General features: G+C 39.8%; 1 protein-coding gene across 2 annotated transcripts in view; it reads left to right on the top strand.

Annotated features, from left to right (window-relative positions):
* CPVL (carboxypeptidase vitellogenic like) overlaps positions 1-24,984 on the top strand; it is a 97,929-nt gene that overhangs the window by 71,354 nt on the left and 1,591 nt on the right. Inside the window, exons 12-13 of one of the 2 annotated variants that reach the window (XM_075212288.1) lie at positions 3,249-3,431; positions 20,540-21,034. In XM_075212288.1, coding sequence (XP_075068389.1) covers positions 3,249-3,431; positions 20,540-20,656 — 300 coding nt within the window. In that variant the 3' untranslated portion in view covers positions 20,657-21,034. Of the gene's footprint in view, positions 1-3,248; positions 3,432-20,539; positions 21,035-24,984 lie in introns of those variants that run through there. The other variant, XM_075212287.1, reaches the window with a different exon arrangement.

Genomic DNA, 24,984 nt, shown 5'->3' with positions numbered 1-24,984 from the left:
TGCCACTCTTGCAAGCACAGTATAGACCAAAATATGTTTTCATCCTGCATCTGCAAACACTTTGACTTTTTATGTGGATTTTAGCTTTCAGTGGAGTATAAAGAATTCCTGAGAGTTCCTTTTTTATGTGTCCTTGCGGCTGATTGAATTCTGTTCCTGGTAAATTTTACCAGTTATGTTTTCATGGAAACATATAACAGCGCAATGACAGATAAATATGACAAAAAGAGTACTAAACCTAGAATACAACAATGGAATGTTGTATGATGATATGCTTTTCAGTGCAGGGGCTCTTTCTGACCATTTCTACAGTGTCTACTTCAGGTACATCCTCCCTACACTTCCACTGTATGTCTGGGTCCTCAAGACTCTCTTCTTCTTGGCCCTGTGATTGTTACCTAATGCATCTTTCTTGGGTAACTTCTCTTTTTTTCCTCCACTACAACATCTATGCAGAGCACACCCACATATACCTTTTTTCCCCTGACCCCTTTCCTTTTTTTTTTTTGTTCTGCGTGCATGTGTCCAGGGCCATATTCAGAGAGATGCGATTGGTACATATGATAGCCCCCAGCACATTGCCAGCTCCAGTGCCGGATCAAGGCACGATGAGACACTCCTCTCTCCTCCTCACTGACTTTCGGGTGTGACATCATCACGTGCCGATGCTATCAGTGAGGAGCAGCTGACAGAAAATAAGACCAATGAAAATAAGGTCCTAGGAGCAAAGAATAGTGTGAGAAGGGGCCCAGTGTGATGAAAGGGGGAACATACATTTATTAGTTTGACATATAGGGGTAAATGCAGTAATGGGATTCAAATTAACAACCGGTTCACTGCCCTAATGAGTTTTTTAAGTATACAAAAAGATATAACGAAAGGTAGTTTGATATTTGATGCTCAAATAAGAACAATAAAAGAGGTACGCAAAACTATATTGTTATAAGATAGTTTTGTACCATGCTGCTTTTCTCCCCCTTCACACTCTGCCATGCTGCCTTTGCTCCCCCTTCACACTCTGCCATGCTGTCTGTGCTCCCCCCTTGCTTCTGTTCCTTCACTTACATTTTCTATCTGCTTCTTTCTATTCTTCTTTTCTTGCTTCTTGGCGACTCCTCTCTGCGCCACTCCTCACTGAACATCGGGCGTGATGATGTCACCCCCGACATTCAGTGCGGACAGAGAGGAGGAGTGCCGACGCTGCGGACTGGTGAGTATTTTTTTGTTTTTGTTACAGGGCCTGCTCCCCCCACCAACAAAGAGGGTGGACTCCATAGTCACCGGTTCGCCGATCCAAGCCTAAATTAGGTATCTGTTCTCGCGAACTGGTGAGAACCAGCTGAATCCTACCACTGGGTAAATGTATTAAGCTGTAAGTTTCCAGCGGGTTTAAAAAGTGCTGATGTTGGCTATAGAATATCAGATTCTAGCTATCATTTTGAACAATGTACTAAATAAACGATAACTAGAATGTGATTGCTATAGGAAACATCTCCACGTTTCAAACCCACTGGAAATCCGCAGCTTTGTACATTTACCCCATAGTGTTGTAGGATGGAGGGAGGAATTGGGATTAACCGATAAACCCAAAAAAATAAGAGAAGTCTAGATCCGCCCATGCATCTGTTCAACTTCCTCTCTGCTCTCTCCACTTGACTGTCCCATTGATACTTGTCCAAAACTGAGCTAACCATCTTCTGCCCTCCCCAATGTTACTATTGACGTCACGCTCTTTCCAGTCCCCTGGGCTGGCTGCCTTGGTGTCATCCCTGACTCTGCCCTCGGCTTCACTCTACACATCCAGTCCCTTGAACTGTCTTGTGGCCTCCTCTTTCGAAATATTGCCACAATAATTCCCTTTCTCACTCATGACGTTATTAAAACCCTTACCCTTTCTATCATTATCTCAAACCTTGACTTCTACAACTTCCTCCTATCTTTCAAATCCATCCTAAATGCTGCAACAAGAATGGTCTTCCTCTCGTATCATTTCACATCCTCTGTACCACACTGCTCCCCATAATCTCCAGAATCCTATTCAAACTACTTCAAAGCCCTCACCAGCACTGCACTTTCCCCTGCTATGTCCCTGACCTGGACACAAGACACTCCCCCCCCCCCCCCCCCCCCCCCCCCCCCCGTGCTGCTCCCTTCTTATGGAACTGCAGACTTAGAGAGACAAGCTGATTATGTAATCTCTAACATAGGTATTTACGTTTCACCAGAATTATACAAATGTGTTTCTTATTATAGTTTTCCATTTGCCTTTTTTTTTCTTTTTGGACATATTAATACAACTTGTGTAGCTGAGCATTTCAGCAGTATCCATTAATACTACAAGCTGTAGTACATGCCATAAATCAATATGGTAATAATTCTTGTATACTCCTTTTTTTTTTTTTTCCTAAGTACTATCTTGATTGCTGCCTTACAATAGCCACGCACACTTTCCCTACCAGCAGCTGCAATAGTTATTCCATTACCTTATATATGAAGTATTCCCAACACCTTTTAGTGGTAAGCTTATTTGGACAGGGCATCTCTACCTTGTTTTATTGTATGTCATTTGTGTCATGATCTCTTAAATGTAAGGCACTGTGTAATATATTGGTGATTTATAATTACCAATATATAATAATAAATAATAATAATGGCTAAACATATGGTTTGTAAAGTTTGGATGCCTTGGGATCGACCTTTATGGTCCAAGATGGTTTGAACTGTGTTACTCGCCTGCAATGACTACCGCCATTGTTTTTTGTTTTGGTTCTACTTAATTACTTAATTTATAAACAATGCTGATTCTCTGAGTGATTTTGTAGATACGTTTTGTTAAAAGCAGAAATTGTTTTAATATATACAATAAAAAACATTCTGAAATAGTGTTACAAAAAATGCAAAGTACGTGCGATTTTCATGCATTCAGCAGGACTCTATTGAATTTGAGTGCTGATGACCGCATCAAAGCACACGTTTTTCCATGTGTTACAAGGGGGTAGCACTAATCTCTTTAAAGAGACCCTTTGGTTCAAATGTCACACAAACTAGTTTTTACTAGCAACCAATTTTAGTCTGCTGAAAGTATCCATTTAGAAATGAAGGGTGTGTTCAGTGTATATATAAATACTAATTTCATTTCTGCTTTGTGATTTTGAGTCATTACTAGCGATATGAAGAATGTGTAACTTTTAGTCAGTTGTCTAGGACGATAACATACACTAATCAGTGTTCATTCTCCATGTCTTCAGGTTCTCCTGTACAGTGGACAGCTGGATGTTATAGTGGCTGCTCCTCTTACCGAGAGATTTCTGCAAACTGTACCTTGGACCAGACTAGAGGAGTACAAGAAGGCCGAGAGAGTAGTCTGGAAGATCAGGCCGTCGGATACAGAAGTGGCGGGTTACGTACGTGTGGCAGGAGAATTTGTTCAGGTAAGAGAGGAAGAGATAATGGTCTCTTCAATTAGGGCTGGATATTTATTTAATCTTTGCCCCACCCCCCACCCCCATAGGTGGAATAGTGTGTGCCAGAGTAGCTGCATCATCATACTGTATCATTGGGTGTATTTCATTTAGATGTGTATTTTATTTATTATAAAGCACAAGGTTGCATCCTCCCTTGTCCTGCTGTGGTACTTTTATAGCTTTACCCACCTCGGCCTTCGTGTCACAATCCCTACTTCACTCGGGATATACTCAACGCCGCCCTACATTGGAAATCTCTACTACCTCCACCCCTTTGTAATATTATTGCCAAAACTCAGTGTAGTTATGAGATGGTTTTAAATATTCTACAGCCATGTCCTCCCTGCTGATCAAGTGGTTCATGTGGTATGAATACTACATGGAACCAGGGCCGGATTAACCCGAGATTTGACAGCAAACTGATCTAACTGGGCTGCAGCCCAGGGGCCTCGGGCATCCAGGGGGACCTTGACAGTGCTCAGCGGCATTATTGATCGGTGCGTGGGGGCGCCCCTGTGCCTATCGATGCTGCTGAGCACTGTCACTGTAGTCCTTCCGCAGTGCTCAGTGATCTCCTTACTGAGGAGATCTTGTGAGTCTCAATCTCACGAGATCTCCTCAGTAAGGAGCATACAGCGCGCTGCAGAAGGACTACAATGACAGGAGGAGAATAGAAAAAGGTAAGTGCTTGGGAAAGGGCAGCTCATGGGGGGGTGGATCTCAGGGGGACGGATCTCAGGGGGGGGCCTCACAGGGGGAATGGTGGCTACCTTAGCCCAGGGGCCTCCATTCTCTTAATCCGGCCCTTCATGGAACATCGGCCCCTCAGGAACCTTAGTATCTCTGGGCCCTAATGTACTGCTGTTCTCGAATGTGCCCTTCTAACATGCTGTTTGTCTTTAGATATGCCCCCACTCCTATTTCTGATTTAAGTCTTATGTTTCTGTATGGTGTTTTTGTTACATGTCAGAAATGTTGATTTTTCATGTTCTTGAGATTACAGATTGTATCCAGCAAACATTGTTGTGCCTGTTTTTGTTTTAGTTTATAAACACAATAAAAAAACAAAGTAAAAAAAAAAAACAAGGTTGCAATTACTTCTCAAAAAAACAGAAACAAGCCCAAATCTACCCCCTCCCCCCCCCCCCCTTCCTCCAGGTAAGAAGCTGCCAGCTGCTCCTTCTCAGTGTCAGTGGTTGGTTACTGCCAGGTTTCTCCTCGTGGTTACGTCCGCCCTGGTTACATATAGGAAAGAAGACTGCTTTACTCTTGATCTTATTAATAAATAAGTGCAGGGACCTGATCAAAATTCCAGAAAGTGGGGGTATATCTGTAAGTGTATCAGGGAAACAATATAGGGGGCTGACACTGAACACTGTGGAGGCACAGCATAAAACTGATTCTTTTCTGGGAATATTCAGTTATTTATAACAATAGTGATTTCACAGGATATGGAAGCTGCACTTTTTATGTCAATCTCGTATCTAGAGGGGAGATAATACTCCGTTTTCCAAGAGTATCTGAAAGGTGGAGGTATAAATTTTTCTTTTTCTTTTTACCCTTGCCTGCTGATTTAAAGATTAAACATCACCTGTATTGTCTTTTACATACCAGTTTGCTGTCAAATACTTCTGTTTTCAAATAGCCTCATTGTCCCTCAGGGCTATGGTGAAAGTTTTGGTGACACAAACCTATGAGTATTAGGCTTTTGGAATCATCCCATAAAATCAGTTTGTATCTACATTTGTGAATACTCCGGATACTGTGTATTGTGGAAACTGCAGTCTGACAACACCCGCTCACTAATCTGAGCATTTTATGTCGTCCTCGCAAAGTGCTGCTCTGTTTAGCCTCATTTATGTATTTAATTATGTGTAAGGGGAAATTGGGATGGTTGTTATATGTTTTACTTTGGTGTATTTTGAATCTGGACGAACTGGAAGGTACAAAGGTGGTACCCAATTAAAAGTTTAGGAATGTTTTTTTTTTTTTTAAGCACTCCAGTGTTCTCCCCAGAAAATGTTGCCAGTCAGGTGGCATTAAGGAGCAGTCGGTTAGGGGCAGTTGTAATACTTTACAATACTAATGAAAAATGTTGGAGGGAATTGCCCACACCTGTCAGGACTGGTTAGACTGGTGGTCAATGGTCTAACACGCACTGCTGGCTGTAGTGCTCACATAGTGCCTGTTCTAATAGGAGAAACAATGGTTTATTCTACTATAATAGGGCTCTGTTGGACTCCAAGAGTCAGGTGGCAAGTAAGAACAGCCGGGTGGAGCACCCAGGTAATAGGTGCTGGGGAGAACACTGCAACCCACACCAGCTTTAGGATTCAAGTCCTTTTGTGAGGAGGACAGGGAAATCCTTCTGAAGTATCCTATGCTTCAGGTGGCATAGATCCTTGCTATGCCCCTGTCGGTAAGGGTATGAATGCAGATGTAGAGCACATGATTCAACCCTTGCAAAACTATTGATACTTATTAAAAATGCTAAAATATGATGTCTGTGCCCACTTTGTCCCTTGATTTCATGGCCATAACCTTGTTAGGCCAGGCAAAATACAAGTGGGTTGTATGTAACTGACCACCCTCTGTTTTTGTTTTGATTTGTTTATTAATCTTTCTTTATTGAGGCGATAACAAGCAAATGTAACCAGTACATTAAGACAATCGGTGACAAAAATATTTATCAACCTCACAATTTTCCTTATATGAATGAAAAAAGAATAGGGGAGCCAGAGAAAGAGAGGAGAAAGTGGGAAGGCCACCCTGTGTTTCCCACTGTCAAACTTGTGGCCCATTGTGATTTAACCCTTGCAAAGCTTCAGATGCTTATTAAAAATGATCTAACTTTGATGACTCTGCCCACTTTGCCACTTGATTTCATGTCCTAACCTGTATTGGGCCAGGCTAAATACAACTGCAATTTGTGTAAGGAACCCGTTTGTGCTAATCTAATCTTAAATCAGTGATCCAACTTGATTTAATCCTTTAAAAATAAAGTTTTTGGAATAATAAACGAACGTCAGCCTGGTCACTCTATAGACAATAAGCTGTAACCATGTGTGTATAGCTCTGTAAAAATAGTCAAAGTATATGATTTATTTGCAATTGCACAAGAACATTAATTATTCTGAGGATGTGGTTATTTAAATAAAGCGTAAAGCAAATTTTATTTGAGAATGCTTTTTTTTTGGGGGGGGGGGGGGGGTTTGTTGTTTTCAAATCATTGATATTTACCTGGTTGGAGTTTTTAATCCCCTTTCTTATACTGTGCTACATTTTATCATTATATATGTTTTTAAGCCCACCGTCTAACGTTCATATATACCATATGCTGGGGATTGACTTCATAAGGAAAGATAATCTGATAAAGGAAACCTTTTATATAGTCTGCATTGTGCTCTGTAAGATCCCTTGCAACAGTTCTGTTTTCCGAAGAGTATATTTACTACACTGCGGGTTTGAAAAAGTGGAGATGTTGCCTATAGCAGCCAATCAGATTCTAGTTTTCATTTATTTAGCGCATTCTACAAAATGACAGTTACAATCTGATTGGTTGCTATAGGCAACATCTCCACTTTTTCAAACCCGCAGTTTAGTATATATACTTCTCAACCACGTGTTCTTGTTTGAAACTGAGAAAATCTAGGAGTTCCAGGTAAACGTAGGAGTGCTGTCAATACATCAGTGAGGTTGTAATCCAGAAGCCTGGAGAAACAGAGATCTCTTTCCACACAATTTGTTCTGATATTACAGCACATAAATTCACTGCTGGAATTTAGGAGCATTTGTTGCCTGAAATATGAGATTCAGGACACCGTAATATACCCTCCTGGGTTTTCCATGCATGTGAACATAGAGTTAATTTATAAGCATGACGAGAAACTACATTTACGGTTTCCATCTGCTGCACAGTTTAGATGCTGTTGCTGGTCTGCGTGGTGACATTGAGAGCTTTTTGTTTGACTGTGATGAGAAGAACAAACACAAATAGCTGATTGCATCCACATACTGTCCACAGCACTGACTTTAAAGTCTCCAGCTTACACCAGGGTTGGAAATAGATTCTTATTTTTCGTGTTGTTTGTGTACACATAGGAACTTAACATACCACAGACTGTCTTACATCACCCCTTCCACCCCTTGCACCTGGTATAAATGGTCTATTCCTGAATAACTTACTTTATTTACTGCTCCAGTGATCTGCACCGATATATTGCATGTTTAAGAGTCTTCTCGTCAATTCATTCAGCCCAAGTAATTACACTTTCTATTCAGATTATCTAATACAAAGTGTCATATCAGAGTGTCTGGTATTAACTTTGAATGGGAAAGTGGTTTCATAAAGGTTTTGTACCTTTTTGCTTTAACTCTATTAAAATCGCTAGAAATCACACAAAATGAGATTTCTTTGTTGATTTCAAAATACGTGAATTCACCAGCGATGTTCAAAAATCTTAGCTTTTCAGTGGGGTTAATGGGGCTCATGTAGAAACACTATTGACATGAATGGGCTCAATGCTTTGTCATCTTGCCGAGTTTGATCTCCTCTCAGGGTTTCACTGGTTTCAAGCATATTTTTCTTTGGGGATTTCCAAATTATATTTACTAAATCTGTGTTTGATAGTTTCATGTTTGTTATACTCATATAGATTCTCCTGGAGATCATTGCTTATTTCCAAACCGTCCTATGTATTAATGTATATTGCGGAGCATTTAATATTAACTAGGTATTGCCCAAAAATTGGAGTTATCCAATTTCTTATCTACTGAACATCTGTCATTGGTAAGAGTTCTCCATTCATGCAAATAATTTACTACAGAAAACACTGTTTTCCCCCATCTCCTAGATCAGTGTTGGCTAACCTGTGAAACTACAAGTCCCAGCATGCTTTGCCAATATATAGTAGTTTATTGCTGGAAGGATATGCTGGGACTTGTAGTTTCACAAACACCTGGAGTGTCACAGATTAGACAACACTGTCCTAGATCTTCCAGCATAATAATCAAAGCAGAAAGCCTGGGTCTGAATGGATGTGACATGTCATCTCTGCACTGAATCGCTGTAAATGTTCTCTGATACTGGTAGCCAAGCTCAGTAAAAAAACGTATTGATGAAACAGTGTATAATGCTTAAAGTGATGCTGCAGACTGACAGATCTGAATGTATTGTGCTACTCCTTTCTTTAAAAAAAAGTTTCCAAAGTAAATGTCATCTCTCTGCTGTCCCTTCAAATGACAATTACATTACTGCGAATCCATACACAAGTAGGTGGAGAAGCTAGAAAGAAATGTAAAAGCAAATCAGAGAAGTACCATGGCTGCCCTGGTATACACAAGACCATGTAATGCGTTCTATTACAGCACACACCACATCCCTGAACTGTGGTCTGGGGAATATGGTGCCTGAAGGTTGACAATTCCTAATGGCAGCTTTTGCTTCTTGCATACTGACTTTCCTGCACAGAGTAGTCTATCCAGTAAGAGAAGAGCTGTGTGGACGTTACTAGTTAACAAAACATGTATACTCTGGGTCCTTAATGTGTTTCACCATTTATTGTCATGTTTTCCGCCATCATTCCCCATTTGAGCCTGGAACAAACTCTTCCCATCTTATCCCTTATTCATGTCCTCCCATCATCTCGGAGGAACAAAGGATACCCCTCCCAATATATGATCTGTCCCATAAACTAGAACATCAACAATCTTCAAATTACATATTGTCTAAATGTAATCCTGCTTCTGTTAAAAGTAGCAATAAACATAGGTGGGCAGCACGGTGGCTAAGTGGTTAGCACTTCTGCCTTACAGCACTGGGGTCCTCCCACACTCCAAAAACATTCCGGTAGGTTTATTGGCTGCTAACAAATTGACCCTAGTCTGTGTGTGTGTGTGTTACGGAATTTAGACTGTAAGCCCCAATGGGGCAGGGACTGATGTGAGTGAGTTCTCTGTACAGCGCTACAGAATTAGTGGCGCTATATAAATAAATGGTAATAATGATGATAGTTAAAATAATTATTTTAATTTTCATTGTAGGGAGATGTGATCCTCTTTTAGATGATATCTGGACAGTGACCAGTAGTAATAATAAAAGCATGAAATGACCAGACATTAAAGAGTAAATGTAACATTTAACACACAAGTACAGTGCGGCACAAAATGCTAAGTTTTGCTTTCGAGAAGTCTTTGTTCCATTACGAAAGTCTCTTAGCAAGGTCGCCTGGCCAACCCCTTATTGAGATCCGACACTGCACATGTGTATCTGTAGGGCTCAAAAGGGTCACCACATAAATCTGTTCTTCTAGCTAAAATTGACAATTTATGTATGCACACAATGCAGAAGCAGGTGCGATTTGTACAAAAGATGACTCAAAAGTGCTAACTCTGTGATCACACAATGATTATCATTGCAATTGAGCCCACTCTATACCGTTAAGACTAGAAGACAGTGGCTTCAGTAGCACACAGAAATGGCTGTCTACCGGATGTTCCCAGCAATAATTTAATATGTGTGGTCTATCAATTAATCTAGTTAAATTACAGAAAAAAAGATGACCTTTGTGTGATTGATCGGCCTTTAGGGTCAGATTACCATGGGCACATATGGACATTCTGGCTACACAACACTCATTGTTCGGGTGGTTTGAGGATTTGTTGGCTGTGACTTGTGAATGTGCTGTTAGGAGAGACTTAAAATTAAAGTGTGATTATTTAATGAGTACAGTAAAATAGGAAAGGTGCGGGTCTACACTGGGGAGCTGGGGACGGAGTGTTTTTCATGTTGTTCACGCTGCGACTTCTGTTTTTATCCTTTAAATGCAGATGAGGGTTTCTCTTCATTTGAACAATGAATACTTTGTTTGTCTGTGGTTTCAGATATAGCTATATTTTATATATCCCTATTATTCCTTCCTTCTAGTGTCCCAGGAGACTTTATGACCTGGATGGAAATCTAATTTGTACTAGAGAATGTCTTTGTTTTCATCTTGCTGAGATATATGATAGATTAATCAGAACAAACAAATGACTGTGGTTAGGGGAACACATAAAGTGGAAAATGTCTCAATTTGTTCCAATTTGGTGTAGTCCAGCTGTAGCATTCATTCACTTTGTGCTCGCTTTGCAGTGTTTATATCCATTCTGAGATTGTATTTCCTCAGGTTGAGTAGGCGTAATATAAACTGTAAGAGGTGTAGGGGGATATTCAAAGAGCCAAAACATTTTGGACAGCTATAATCTTAATTGACTGCAAAAGGATGTTTATTTATTTTATTCCTTTTACATTGAGCAAATCCTAGATTTAAACCCTACTTTGCTAAGGGACGAGTCTGTCTGCTGCTTTAGTGTTCTGGATGTATTTTCTGAAGTTTGGTCTGATCTAATGGGGAGGCAGACTGGGTTGACTACCCAGCACCTAATTACAAGAATGTAAATATTAAAATACACATTCTTGTGATCAGATTTGATAGATAATTTAGTTGCAGAATTACCAAGAAACTTGTATAATGCAAACTGGTTAGTTTCTTCCAGATTTCATAAATGAGTTGACTTAGAGCAAATTTAAAATTTGCAGGAATCTCAACCACCTAATGTAAGATTTTGCAAAGATGCAGGCTTTTTTTTCCAGGCCCTCTCCATTCCCCCTACAGGCCAAAATACAAAGGCTGCGAATAGTCTACCTGCTCCCTCTGCCATCACCAACATGTAAAGTTTGTTAGCTTTATTAACTTGCCGATCCTGTAATAAAGAGCTGCTAGTCCCTTAAGAGAACAGTCTACATGTAGCATCAGCTGGAGATAGGGGCATCTTGGTAAAATCTTTTTACCTAGAAACCAGTTTTTGAAACCCCTCTGTATTAGCAGCGCTTCATGTAGCAAATAGGGGTACTCTTCTTGCGCACACACTTTCTTCTGGCGCTGTAGGCTGTTCTCGTAGTGCATTTGCAAAGGAGGAGGACATAGTAGTTTCAACTCTATACTATAGACATTGGTACGTTCATTTCTCTAGTACAGAATGGACAAGCTGATCACAGCAAGATCAGCTTCAGGTACATTGTTTAGAAACCCTCTCTCTCCTCCACAGTCTCTCAGTTATTCAAGTCTGTGGTATCATGGGCACTTTAAAGCGCCTCATCTGATCATTCATCCTTACAATCGTGCCTCCCAATACAATCGTTTGATTTTTTGTTTTGTATTTTACTAACCGTTTTTTTTTTGTTTTTTTTTTATATGTGAGCTGCTTGTAGGTCTGTTCATCTTTTGTCATGCTATTATTTTATTGACAGCTTTTCTTAGAAATCATCCCCAGGAGAGCTTCCTTGGCCTATATTGTAACCATGTGTCTTAAAGCGCCATTAGCAGAGCCACATTCTTTTAGAAGTTTCTCAGTGGTTTGGATTCTTGTATGTGTTGTGGGTTTAGTTTGTATATAGTACGTTTTTGTGTTTTAGAGGATACTGGTTTTCATGCGAGACATATTCATAATGACAAATGAGACCTATATATTTTTAATAGTTCTAGACTCGCATGCAATATATTTTAGAAAGCAGATTAGATGCACTTTTAGATCTTTCCCAAGGATTTTATGCTGGTTTTTTTTATAAATAGATATTAAGAGGGAGGAAGCGATGAACTATTATTTGGTCTGAAAAAAAGGGAGAAAGATGGGTTTACCTATTAAATACTACTTTTAAAAGGGAAAGTACTGCTGATAGGTATAGTTATGTAGACTAGAGATAAGTAAAGGTGCAGTGTAATTTTGAGGTGGAGCAGCCATTTGTTACACCATGCTACAGAATGATCATTTCTCACTTTATTTCGTGTATTTTATAGTCTGTGCCTGGAGTTGGGCTGACGGTCATTCAGTATTCTGTGTGATGTGCTTGGTGTGGGCTTGTGATCATTTAAGAGTCTTTTCTGCTGATGAAATGTGCAACATTTTGCAGCCACATGCAGAGTGAGGCAAATCATCCACAGAACGAACGGTTTTAAAAAATGTGGCATTAGACAAAGCCAGTCTGAGATAACTGAATGTTTGGTGTGAAATCTGTCGTCTTCTCCCCTGCACACCACCATCCCCCCAATGCCGAGTTTCGGTTACACAAAATGGCAAGCTCTTTGCACTGGGGGTTTGTGATGTCCATCTGAATGAGACGGCACCGGGACGATTTATAGAATGCAATGGCTTTCCTTGACAACTGGTTAAACAATGATCCAGCAGCCAGTCATAAAGGAACAATGCTGGCCACAAGCTGTAATACCACCGGTGATGTTGTCCAATGACTTAATATTGCAGCGTGTGGGATCCCAAAAACTAGTGGACAAAATAACGTACAATACAGGAGCCAGGAAAGATCTGCTGAAATATCACAAAATTTATTTTGTAGGCTCTTTGGCGACTTGGTTTCTGGTATTTGTCCAAAGATAATAGAGATGAGAGATTTTTATTTACAATTAATATACCTTTAATACTGTACAGGGCTATTTATTAAAATATTTTGTTTTTCATTTTTTTTTTTATTTAGGCAGTGAGTAAGGTAATGTCCAGGCAGCTTTAATCTGACCTTTTGGTTCTCAGGTCAGACAGGAAATGAGGGTCACAGATTAATTGGCCCCAGGTCCGCAGTCTGCATTCACCTTTGTTATTTGTTGAACACTGGATGTTAGTGTGCGATCAGGCCATTTTACTGGCAGATGTTGCTTCCTCCTCCTGTACAGTGTTTGTGGAGATTAAATAGGCCAGTGGTTACACATATGCTCCCTCTAGCCATGTTAACTTTTGTTTTGTCATTTTACAAGTTGAGTGCACATAAAATTCTCTTACCACAAGTAGCTGATTACAATCAGTGCAGACTCTTCAGACATTTTGTGGGGTTTAGGTGTTAAAAAGCTGGTTTGCTTTGCCTGGCTCCTTTTTTTTTTTTTTTTTTTTTTTTTTTTTAACTGTGCAAAGAAACTTAAATGAAAAAAGTCTGTTTTTATTAAGTAGGATGTAATGTTAAGTTTCTAAATTGTACACTTCATTACAAATCATTGTTTGTGCACCACCTTTGGTAACTGACTGAAAGCTCTAAAAATCATTTTGAATATGTCACCAAGAACAAAATATTTTTTTTTATTTTGGAATATTCAAATAGAAACAAACAATGAACAAAAAGTGGAATGTCTGAGAAACAGGCACAATAAGAATACAGTACGAAAATCAGCAGAGTTAAAAAATATTAATAATTGTAATGAAGTTTATTATGAAAATGGGCTCCCTGTAAGTAGGATACATAAGTATATAAAATAGGCTTCCAATTTTGTAATCAAAGCATCAATGTAAGAAAAAGGGTTACACCAATTTTGTATTACAATAAAGTGGGCAGGATACACAAGGTTGCACTGCTCTCCCGGGAATCCAGGAGAACTCCCAGAAATTTGTGAGTCTCCAGGACATTTCAGGAGAGTAGGCAACTATGTGTCATGTTCATATAGGAGAATAAAATATAGCTTTTCTAGAAAGGGGTATCTTATTTTTTTTTTCATGTCTTTTGACATGCTGCCTCCATTCTGGTATTTTGTTACATTTAGGTGGGAATTCAGGTGGCCGCATTACTCGTGAGAGTAACTCGGCCAGCGCACTATTACCGTTACTACAGTACTGCGCGCTGTTACCATTAAAATTACCATACAAATGTGGATTTCTGCCCACGACTCAGAACTGCGAGAAAAAATCATTGTTGACATTACTGTATTTACGGTAATGCGCATTATTACTGTAGTAACGGTAATAGTGCACGGGCAGCGGTAATCTCATGAGTAATGTGGCCAATTGATTTCCCCCCTTAGAGTGAAGTTTTGTGTGAATCCAGTTTTGTGACAGATCAGGCCGTTACATAGATGGGTGAGATTCAAGGGTCTTAGAATTCCACTTTTATTACATTATGCTACTGAATTCTGTGGAAGTTACTGTCTAGGTATAGAGCAGTGATGTCATTATGGTGTAGGTGGAATAGGACTGGGGACGTTTATGTCCAAATTCCACCCGTGAAACGTGGAAAGTTTTTTTGCGCCAAGTGTGAAATGAGGAAAATATTTTGTGGAGTGGTTTTGAAATTTTTTTAAAAATCTGTTGTTGGATGTAACCTCTGCAGAATAATACATATCTGCCAGCAGTCCTCCGTGTAGAATACATATCTGCCAGCAGTCCTCCGTGTAGAATACATATCTGCCAGCAGTCCTCCGTGTAGAATACATATCTGCCAGCAGTCCTCCGTGTAGAATACATATCTGCCAGCAGTCCTCCGTGTAGAATACATATCTGCCAGCAGTCCTCCGTGTAGAATACATATCTGCCAGCAGTCCTCCGTGTAGAATATATATCTGCCAGCAGTCCTCCGTGTAGAATACATATCTGCCAGCAGTCCTCCGTGTAGAATACATATCTGCCAGCAGTCCTCCGTGTAGAATACATATCTGCCAGCAGTCCTCCGTGTAGAATATATATCTGCCAGCAGTCCTCCGTGTAGAATACATATCTGCCAGCAGTCCTCCGTGTAGAATACATATCTGCCAGCAGTCCTCCGTGTAGAATACATATCTGCCAGCAGTCCTCCGTGTAGAATACATATCTGCCAGCAGTCCTCCGTGTCGAATGCATATCTGCCAGCAGTCCCCCGTGTCGAATGCATATCTGCCAGCAGTCCCCCGTGTAGAATGCATATCTGCCAGCAGTCCTCCGTGTAGAATACATATCTGCCAGCAGTCCTCCGTGTAGAATACATATCTGCCAGCAGTCCTCCGTGTATAAGGTGGAACCTGGTGATAGGTTTATCTAATTGATCTTTCTTCTGTCTGTATTTGAGTTAATTGGATGCCCCTGTCACGTGCGTGCTAATGTCATTGCAGTTTGCTGTTGATTTTCACACAGGTGCTGGAACTAGTTTGTTCTGGATCTCCATGTCTGTCTGGGTCCTGGAGAAACGACTGCTGCCCTCATTGTACTGAGGCCCCTCTGTCTAGTATGTTTTGGCACAATATCAAGAACTTCCGCAGCTGTTTAAATGTAGCCAATTCTCAATATTTACTTTCTTCATCAGGGAAGACAAACTTGCATTAATGTAGATTTCTGGATATATTTGTATTAAGTATTCAAAAAGATGAATAAGCTGTACATCGAAACTGGTCAATGATTAGGGCTTGTACACATGGCACCATCATAAAGCCTGCAAAACGCTCTTTACTGCTGATAGTACAAAAGTAATGTAAGTAAATAGACCTGTACGCACAAATGTGTTATTGCCTCACATCAGTTTCAACGTGTTAATGCTCAGTACTTAGTATATTTAGTACTCTATACTGCAGGGAGGTTTTTAGAAAACGCTTTGAACACTGTTAAAGTCCAGGATAAAGTACAAGATTAAACAAGCTGTTTTTCAAATGTGTACAAGACCTTAAAATGGAAGGGATTAGTGTAAAGCATACCTGCCTACTCTCCCGGAATTCCCAGGAGGCTCCCGAATTTCAGGGAGTCCTCACGGACTCCCGGAAGAGTAGGCAGAACTCCCGAAATTTGGCGAAATTCACGACGGTGAATGGAGGGGTGGAGCTTAATCATGTCAATAAGCCCCACCCCCTCCATTCAATGCCGCTATTTTTCGGCTTTTTATAGTGGGTGGCTATGGTGATGCAAAATGTTACCACGCCGCCCTCCTCCTACCCCATGTCACATCACTTCTTCCCCGGATCTCTCGGGAGAGAAATCTCAAAAGTGGGCATGTATGGTGAAACTATTAAAAAATACCTTCGTTCTACTTTACTTTTCCTTCTTTCTAATCTTCTGCTTTAGATGATACTTATTTTTTTAACAGTCCTTTTTTTGTAAAGAGAGAATATCCTAGTTAAAAGCAAAGTGTATGTTCACTTTCTATGTATATCCAGAAAAACACAGTGGTCAGTAGCGTATAGTATTATACCGTGATGTCCCACTAACCCGCATGTACCCCTTTTGTTGCCCATTATATAATGTAGATTGTAACATTCTGGGCAATATAAAATGCATTATAGACCATTCTACCTTGTACCATCTCCTTTAAACATGTAATGCTCAGTTCCCAGCCGTCGCTCCACCACTTTACTTGGACAATGGAGCAGTTTACTTCTACCGGGAACCATGATGCTCTAGAGCAGGCCTGGGCAACCCGTGACTCTCCAGGTGTTGTGAAACTAAAAGTCCCAGCATACCGTGTCAGCTATCAACTTGTTATCTACTATCAAAGCTTGCCCGGGTTTGTACTTTAACACCTGAAGAGCCACAGGTTGTTTAGGGCTGCTCTAGAGAGTCTCTTAACTGTGAATATGCCTGAGATCTCCAGATAGTCACATGGCGGTAGTAGTGGGCACCACAGCGCAGGACTTTGTAAATGTAGGGTAGAGGGGTTTGAGTAAGGTGCCATGATGAATACACCTAGAACCTCTGTCAGATGGCTGCATATGGGGTCACAGCCCAGCCATCTGTTGCTACACAACAGGTCTTTCTACAAAAACCTGTACATTTGTTATGTGTATTTTCAATTCAACCAATTTGGGTTAACCTGAAATTACTTCAGTGGAATACAATGCTACTCAATTCTAACTTCTATTTTTTTTACTAAAGCCGACATTATTGACCTCCGATTGGAAGTGCTGTCGTTTAAGACTACCTGAAAATCAGACTAATGACACAGTAGCACCGCAATGACTATTACGGTAAATTTAACCCAGCTTTCTGTTCACAGCTCAGGAAACTGCGAGCAAAAAGCCGGTATTAACCCAATTGTAGCTCATACGGTAATGCAGAAAAACGTGTATATGTGTCTGTTGGGAGGTGATGACTTATCCTCAGTAGCCAGATTATCAACAAAAAACAAATATGTAGCCATTCAATGCACATTAGTCACTGGATTAGCCTACTGGTTCACAGAGAGCCAAACGCCAACTGCTTGAAAGGCTTTCTACCCCCCAGATAGATTGGGTTGCTTGGCACTCCTGTCATGTGACTGGATCACTTGGGGGACCAGCTAGTATGAATGTTTGATAACCACATACTGGGGGAATTCAATTGGCCGCGTTACTGTAAAAAGTAACGTGGCCTGCGCACTATTACCATTCTAGTAATAGTGCGCCTATATACCGTTATAACGGTAGTTTCAATACCGGCTTTTTGCTTGCAGTTTCCTGAGCTGTGAACAGAAAGCTGGGTTAAATTTACAGTAATAACGGTAATAGTCATTGCAGTGCTACTGTGTCATTAGTCTGATTTTTCAGGTATTCTTAAACGACAGCACTTCCAATCGGAGGTCAATAATGTCTGCTTTAGTAAAAAATAGAAGTTAGAATTGAGTAGCATTGTATTCTCATGTCATAGGTGTGCAGCACATTTCATTAGGGTCTGCACCACAGGCATTTCACCCCATCATAATTCTACTCCATCACCATTTTGGCTCTCTTGGCACCCCCAATCATAGTATTTTCATCCCATTCTAAATCTCCTAACCTACTTTCATCATGATTTCACTACAAATAGACTCCCTCATCTCCCCCAGATAGCCTTGCAGACACTGGAGCTGATGCAGACATATGCCACTTTGCGTGGCGTATTGTGCATGAAATTGCTTTGTGCTTGCCCAGGCATTGGATGCTATTGCACTTGCACCTGCAATTGCTTGTAGAGGTGGCACGTGGGATAAGTACAGTGAATGTGTATTTACACATTTGTAGCTCATACGGTAATGCAGAAAAACGTGTATATATGTCTGTTGGGAGGTGATGACTTATAGCAAACCAGGCGTATATGCTGCCGATGCAGAGACGGATGCATCTCCAGTTGCGTACGGCTCTGCATATTGGTAGGAGTCTGCTATTTTTCTTTGTTTTTGTTCGTTTTTACTCCTATTTTTTGACCAACTCTGCATCATCTCCACTGTGCTTTCCATCCAGTGAGGGTTTTTTTTTTTTTCTATGTTGCTCTCTGCCCTGCTGCCATGCTGTGTGATCCATGCCAGCAGGGGAAAGGGCAGGCAGAAGAAGTGACACACTATTGGGGCTCCAGGTATTTTACATGAATTAGGAGCGAGCATCTGAGAACAGTCACAAATAATATCATGCAAGAGCTGGCAAAGGAGGTTTCCAGTCCCAATGCAGTATTCAGTGTGGTTCCCACCCTACTCATTCCACTGGAGGGAGCATGGCCCAGTGTAATACAGGCATTGATTGGTTATAATATTAAATTGACCTAGTGTCTAAGCTAGTGCTGGAGAAGCCCATGCAATGCTACGGGGCCTGGCAGTGAGAGGTGCCTGTTTTTGGCTTCACTGCACCCTCAAAAGAGGTGAGCTGGGCCCTCCAGAGCAGGGTTATGGCGATCTAGCGATATGTCCTTGAATTGACCCTCATCTCTCCAGCTTTCTAAATTTAGCCGATTTAAAATATCTATTCAAACAGTTGTGGTGCTGGGACCACAATATTGTGCTGACTTTATTTATTTTCAACACAATATTCTAGTGCAGAGGTGCTCGAACGCAGTCCTCAAGAGCCACCAACAGGTCATGTCTTCAGGATTACTGTCTGAAGAAACAGGTGGTATAATTACTGACCTAGAAAAATACATTCACACCTGTGCTTTATTAAAGCAATCCTGAGAACATGAACTGTTGGTAGCTCTTGAGGACTGAGTTTGAGCACCTCTGCTCTAGTGTATAGAAACCCAGTATATGGAGAGGTGGACATTTTGCCTGATTTTAGTTACTATGTTTTATAGGTACACTTTTACATTGTGATCTGCAAAATGCACATTTGTTTTTAATGAATTTCTGTTGCCTTTCTAAATGTAAATGTTTCTGCTATCTTTTTATATATTGGACCCATAGTACTGGTGAACGAACATGGTACATGGATTTAAAGAGCACATAAAGCCACTCTTTGTCATTAATAGATAGAGTATTACAGAGCTGAATAATGTATATGAAATATTTATATTTTTACCTATGTCCACTGTTTCACCCTTCTGCAGCCGGTTGCCTTGTTAGGAGAAAATGACTTTCTGCTTAGAGAGTAAATCACCTGACAGGTTTGCAGACTTACGCTGCAGAAATGTGCAGTGGTAATAGTAGAGCTGGGCCACTCATTTCACAGCAGCTCAAATGACTGCAGTCTCTTTTTTTTTTATTTTTTTTATTTTTTTTTTATTTTCAGTGGTCAATCAAGAAAATACAGACAGCAAAACGATAACACTGTGTAGCATACACAGTAAAATCACAACAGTTATTGTGGTGTATCGCATATTAGGAAACCTTTAAAAATGTAAAAACCGGTCATTTTTGTCTAAAGAGTAATATAAAATGGGTGTAGGAACAAAAGGGATTGTGGGGGAGGTAGGAGGGGGTAGGACCACAAAGATAAGCACTGTAAGTATTTAGAGGATAACTAGGGTGTGTTGAGCCTATAGCAGAGGGGGAGATATGTTTTCGGAAAGAGTTAGGGTCATCGCACATGCAGTCTCTTTTTTATCTTTGCTTGCAATGGACTGGGGAGGTAAAACTTATCTGAACTGCAGTGGAATGTTTGGTTAACAATGAACAATTTATTTTACTTTCATAAACCAGATCTGAATTTATTAACATTTTTGGGTTTAGTGGCTCTAAGTGTGATTTAGATGATTTGGGATTTTTGCACACCAGTGTTATAATTTCAGGTGGATTATTATCTGGCATGGGGTCATTTTGGGACAACGTCCGGTGTGATAGAGGGCCAATTGTCTGACATACCTTCAGATAATCACACTGTGTCAGACCAGCATAACCTATTCAGTATGATATGTGATTATGTATAAATATAGTTTGTAATAAACTAACTATACTTTATAGTACTGTTATCATTCAATAGTTCTGTAACATCACTGAGACATTTTGTGAAAGATATTAATCTTTCATTGAGGATCAGTGTCACTGGTTCCTAATGAATTATATGTATGTTGGTGACTAGAGCACAGTTAAACCTATGATGATTAATATGTTACACATGATTATAACTTGTTATCCTTGCTTCTTCTAGGTAATAGTCAGAGGAGGTGGACACATCCTTCCATATGACCAGCCTGAAAGATCTTTTGTGTTGATTGACAGGTTTATAAGTAAATGTAAGGCCTTGAACTGTGAGACCAGTTTCTAGTTTTGACACTTTGATTAAAATCTAATTTTTTAAATGAAATGGCCTTTGCTTTAAGTATTGATTTAAAGAGTTTTTGTTAATAAAGTCTTGTTGTAAAAGTGAAAGGAAAAGTGTTTTTTTGTTAGTCTGGGGATCAAGGAACATATTCATGATCTTTATGGATGGTGGGATAGAGGTTATACTTTATCCTCTCTTGTGAAGAAGAAGAAAACTGCTTTTTTCCTAATATGTACATAGTATGTAACAAGGCATAGTATGTGTGTGCCATTAGCCCGTAAAAGCGCACCTATTTTACAGTTCATGCAGCCATCTGTTGGTGTGAAACAAAATTCATAAGAAGCCGGTCATTATAACAAAGTAATTTCATCCATTCTCATGCATATGACTGCTCCATCTCTCATCATGAATTAACATTGTGTGATTCACGTGTGTAAAGACCAACTATGTTATCATTAGTTTGCAAACTTGTACAATAAACTTACACTCTGTACCAAAGAAGAAGCAAAAGCTTTATAATCCATGTTATGCTGACTTTACTTGGGCTGGTCCTGCCAGTCGGTCCAAACAGGATTCTTTTCCATTTTGGCCAAATACTTTGGTAATCACATTGGACAGAACCAACTGCTCAGCAAGCAGCCAGATCACCAACGGGCCTGTTAGTCCAAAGATGACCATACACACAAGCTGGAATGTCTTATTTATGTACATGTCAATCACTTTGGAGACGCATGTGATGATATCAGGCCTATTTGTCAATGTGGCTGTGTGTGTGGCCAGCGTTTCACAGAAGATAGGGTATTTCAATTATCATTGTATCCTATTTGTATATACTAAATAGGATATTCAATATCATCCATAGATATTTTTATACATGTTAAAAACTAAATTATTCCGTTCTTTCCAAAACACTTGGGTTTATATATTGTATACCATATGTATATTATTTCCCCAACTGCAGATGTTAAAAAAAAAAAAAAAAAAAATAATAAAAAAAAAACTTGCCCAAGTATAATTGCAATTTTAAGATGCAACCCACCTCACCAATACTTTGAGTATTTATTGTGGGTGATCAGTCAGTATGCTATGATGTGTATATAGATTTTATGGAATATCGCATACTTCTTATTTATTTTTTTATAGTTGAAGACATCCCAGTCCTGTACTTGGTTTCACTTTTTTCTTCTTTCTTATAACTTCAATAGTCTTCCTTTATAGTTTCTTCTTTATTTGCTGCTTTGCTTCATACATTGTTCTCTTTAGTTCCATTGAATATAAAACTTCATATTTCAGGATTATTTTTTTTTTAAATCCGTATATCGCTCCATTCCATAGGCTTTTACTATTCTTGTCTATACAGCTCCCTTTCCCCCTAACTCTGTCTGTTTACTTGTCCTCCTGAACTCTGCATACTAAGGTTGCATTCTTCCTTCAGACATAAATTCTAATTTCAGTAAGAAGCAGCATGAGAGCAAGCCTTGCTGACCTACCCCCTCACAGCCCAGCATAGACGTCCACATTGGTTCTATTCTATCAATTTTAAAAACTTTGTTTTATTTTGTGAGCATGAAGTGTTTTAAACGTTTGCTGCTTCTGTGTAAGACTTTACTGATGTATGCTGGAAGTGCGCTATATACATGGGCTAAGATAGACATTTGTGGGCCCCGCTGCAAAAGGACCCCCCATGTACCATCAAAGGGTGAAAAGGGGTAAGCCTCAAAGCTTTGGGTATATATTAAATTACCAGTTTATGACTAATTTTAAAGGACCACTTCATCTAAACATGCAATTTTTTTTTATATAAAAGAACTGCTAATAACATTCACAAATGTAAACAATTTTCTTAACCGGACTAAAATATTTCGGCTACAGCTTTAATCATGGGAGATTTTTTTTTTTTATATATATTTTTTTATCCTATGTATAGGACACTTCCTGTCAGTAAGTCTATTGAAGGCCACTGCTCGAAGCCAAGCCGTGCTTAACGTGGATGTGTAACTAATGGCTCATCTTTTCATCTTTTCATCTTTCCAACCCCAAATTCCCACTTTCCTTGTATATAAATGTGTAGGGACAAAACCCATCTAATAGAGCTTGTGTGTTGTCTTTTTTTCTTTTTTAATTCAGTCAAACACTTTATTTTATTATATATTTTAGCACTTTTGCGTGTTTTGCAGTTGTGTATTGTTAGCTGAATGCTATGATGTAACCCAAACAAAGGCCTGTGAAAGCAAGAGAAAAGGGCTTTTTCTTTTTGTATTTTCATTACAAATCCCCCTTTGGCTATTTTAAATGTGGGGAGAACTTGTGGGTGTAAATGTAATGCCAAATAAACCAGTTCCTGTGTTTTTACACATGCCTTGGGGAATACGACAAGACACCTTTTGCATTCCAGATTGTCTTGTAGTTTACATTTAAATAAGGCATGGGAAGATGGATGTGAGGCCACCTTCTGATTTATATCATACTTGCATAAGTTTCTATTAGCTTTACCTGTGCCCGTAGGCTATGCTACTTTGATAAGAACATATTTCTGCAATATAGTGATATAAATAGATGATGATGATGAGGATAGGGCAATCCCACTGTGCAGGCTTCGTAACTCCATATAGTAGCAGATGATGTTGGATGCAAAGGGAGAATATACATTGTATAAAGCACTACCTGTAATTGAGTATAGGTCTAATTGAAATTGTATTGTATTGCTTCACTTGGAACATTTGTCTGATTTTCACCATTTGCTGAGTTGCTTAATGTTTGTTCGGCTCCTTTTTATCTTTACTACCTTTTTGTCAATCAACAGCTCCCTTACCATTCATTCCTTATCAAACACCTCTTAGGAAATACCGTTTGCATCTGATTAACAAACCCTTGATAAGAACAAAGTGTGTTCTGTGAGCATTACCAGTTAGGGAAGCTAGATAAATGATTCACTGTGTAAAACAGAATGGTAATAAATTTCCAGGTGTATGAGGGATAATACCATGTTCTAGACAAGCCACTCAGTAACCTATAAATATATTGCATATGATGTATGTGTAACGTGCAGCATCTCTAGTATATTCTGGGATACATTCATATCCTATTAAGTGTTTGGGAATTTTTGTACATAATTATTCACCAGCATTTGCTGCCATGTTCCACATTCAGCGGTTTAATGTTAGAATCCTGTCATTTCACCATTTCATCTCGCTTATTATTCTTATGTGGAGGTAACAATTGTATGGCTCATATAATAAATTATCTCTATAGTCAAGTTATTAAATCTACTACAGAGGTGGCCAACACAAGTCCTCAAACACTGCTGCTCCAACAGTCCAGGTTTTAAAAATATCCCTGCACTGGTGATTGGATGAAGATGTCTGCAGCGCTAGTTGTCACCTGTATGGAAGCCCAGATACCCTAGAGAAACACTTTGGGGGCAGCAGGATGCAGCCCTCAATCCTTCAATAAGGCCTCACATCACCCTTAATCTCAGTAATAAGATAAAACAATACATGTTATCAAAGAAAGAGACACCTAACTGTAATAACATCAGCAGGCATTGTAAACAATTGTTACAAGCTATAACAAACAAATCTGGAAACAAACAGAAGGAGTTGGGGGGGCGGTGCAGGGGAAGGCTCACAGGGCTGCCTACAGCTCATCATTGTTAGGGGGTTGGGGGAGTGAGTGGCTGGAGGACTAGAGTTGAAAAACACTGCACTATTCCTTATGTCACATGGGATTTAGCGGGAAAAAAGGATGAATGCGCATGGGGATTTAGCATCCCATCATCATCATCTATTTATATGGCACCACTGATTCTGCAGCGCTGTACAGAGAACTCGCTCACATCAATCCCTGCCCCATTGGAGTTTGCAATCTTAATCCCCAGACACACAGGTTAATTGACTGCTATTAAATTGGTCTATCAGAATGTTTTTGAAGAGAATACTTTATAAGGGCACAAGGGTTTGGAGCATATATAAAGTGTCTGCTGCTGAAACACATCTCTATTCTCCCGAATGGCTACCTAAATATAAACACTCAAACACATGTGAGCATATCCCTATAGAAAATTGTAGGTTCTGGCACAAAAAATGATGCATGTAGCATTTTATATGCTGCTGCAGTAACATGCAGAACGCTCAGGAGTGAGTAATGGGTGGTGGACTGCTCATCCCTACTGGTGAAAGGAAGTACGTGAAAGGACATTGCTGCAGCAAGAGATGAAATCCCTTAACCCTAGACCCACAACCAGCTTTATGTATAAGCAGGGGCAGAATATTGCATAGCCAGGCACCATGGCAAAATTTGGGTATGAGCCAGATGAGGCCTTTCTCTCCCCG

This window comes from Mixophyes fleayi, chromosome 5 (assembly GCF_038048845.1).
Source record: "Mixophyes fleayi isolate aMixFle1 chromosome 5, aMixFle1.hap1, whole genome shotgun sequence".
NCBI classification, from domain to species: Eukaryota; Metazoa; Chordata; class Amphibia; order Anura; family Limnodynastidae; genus Mixophyes; species Mixophyes fleayi.
This window is presented reverse-complemented; position numbering and strand designations above follow the sequence as displayed.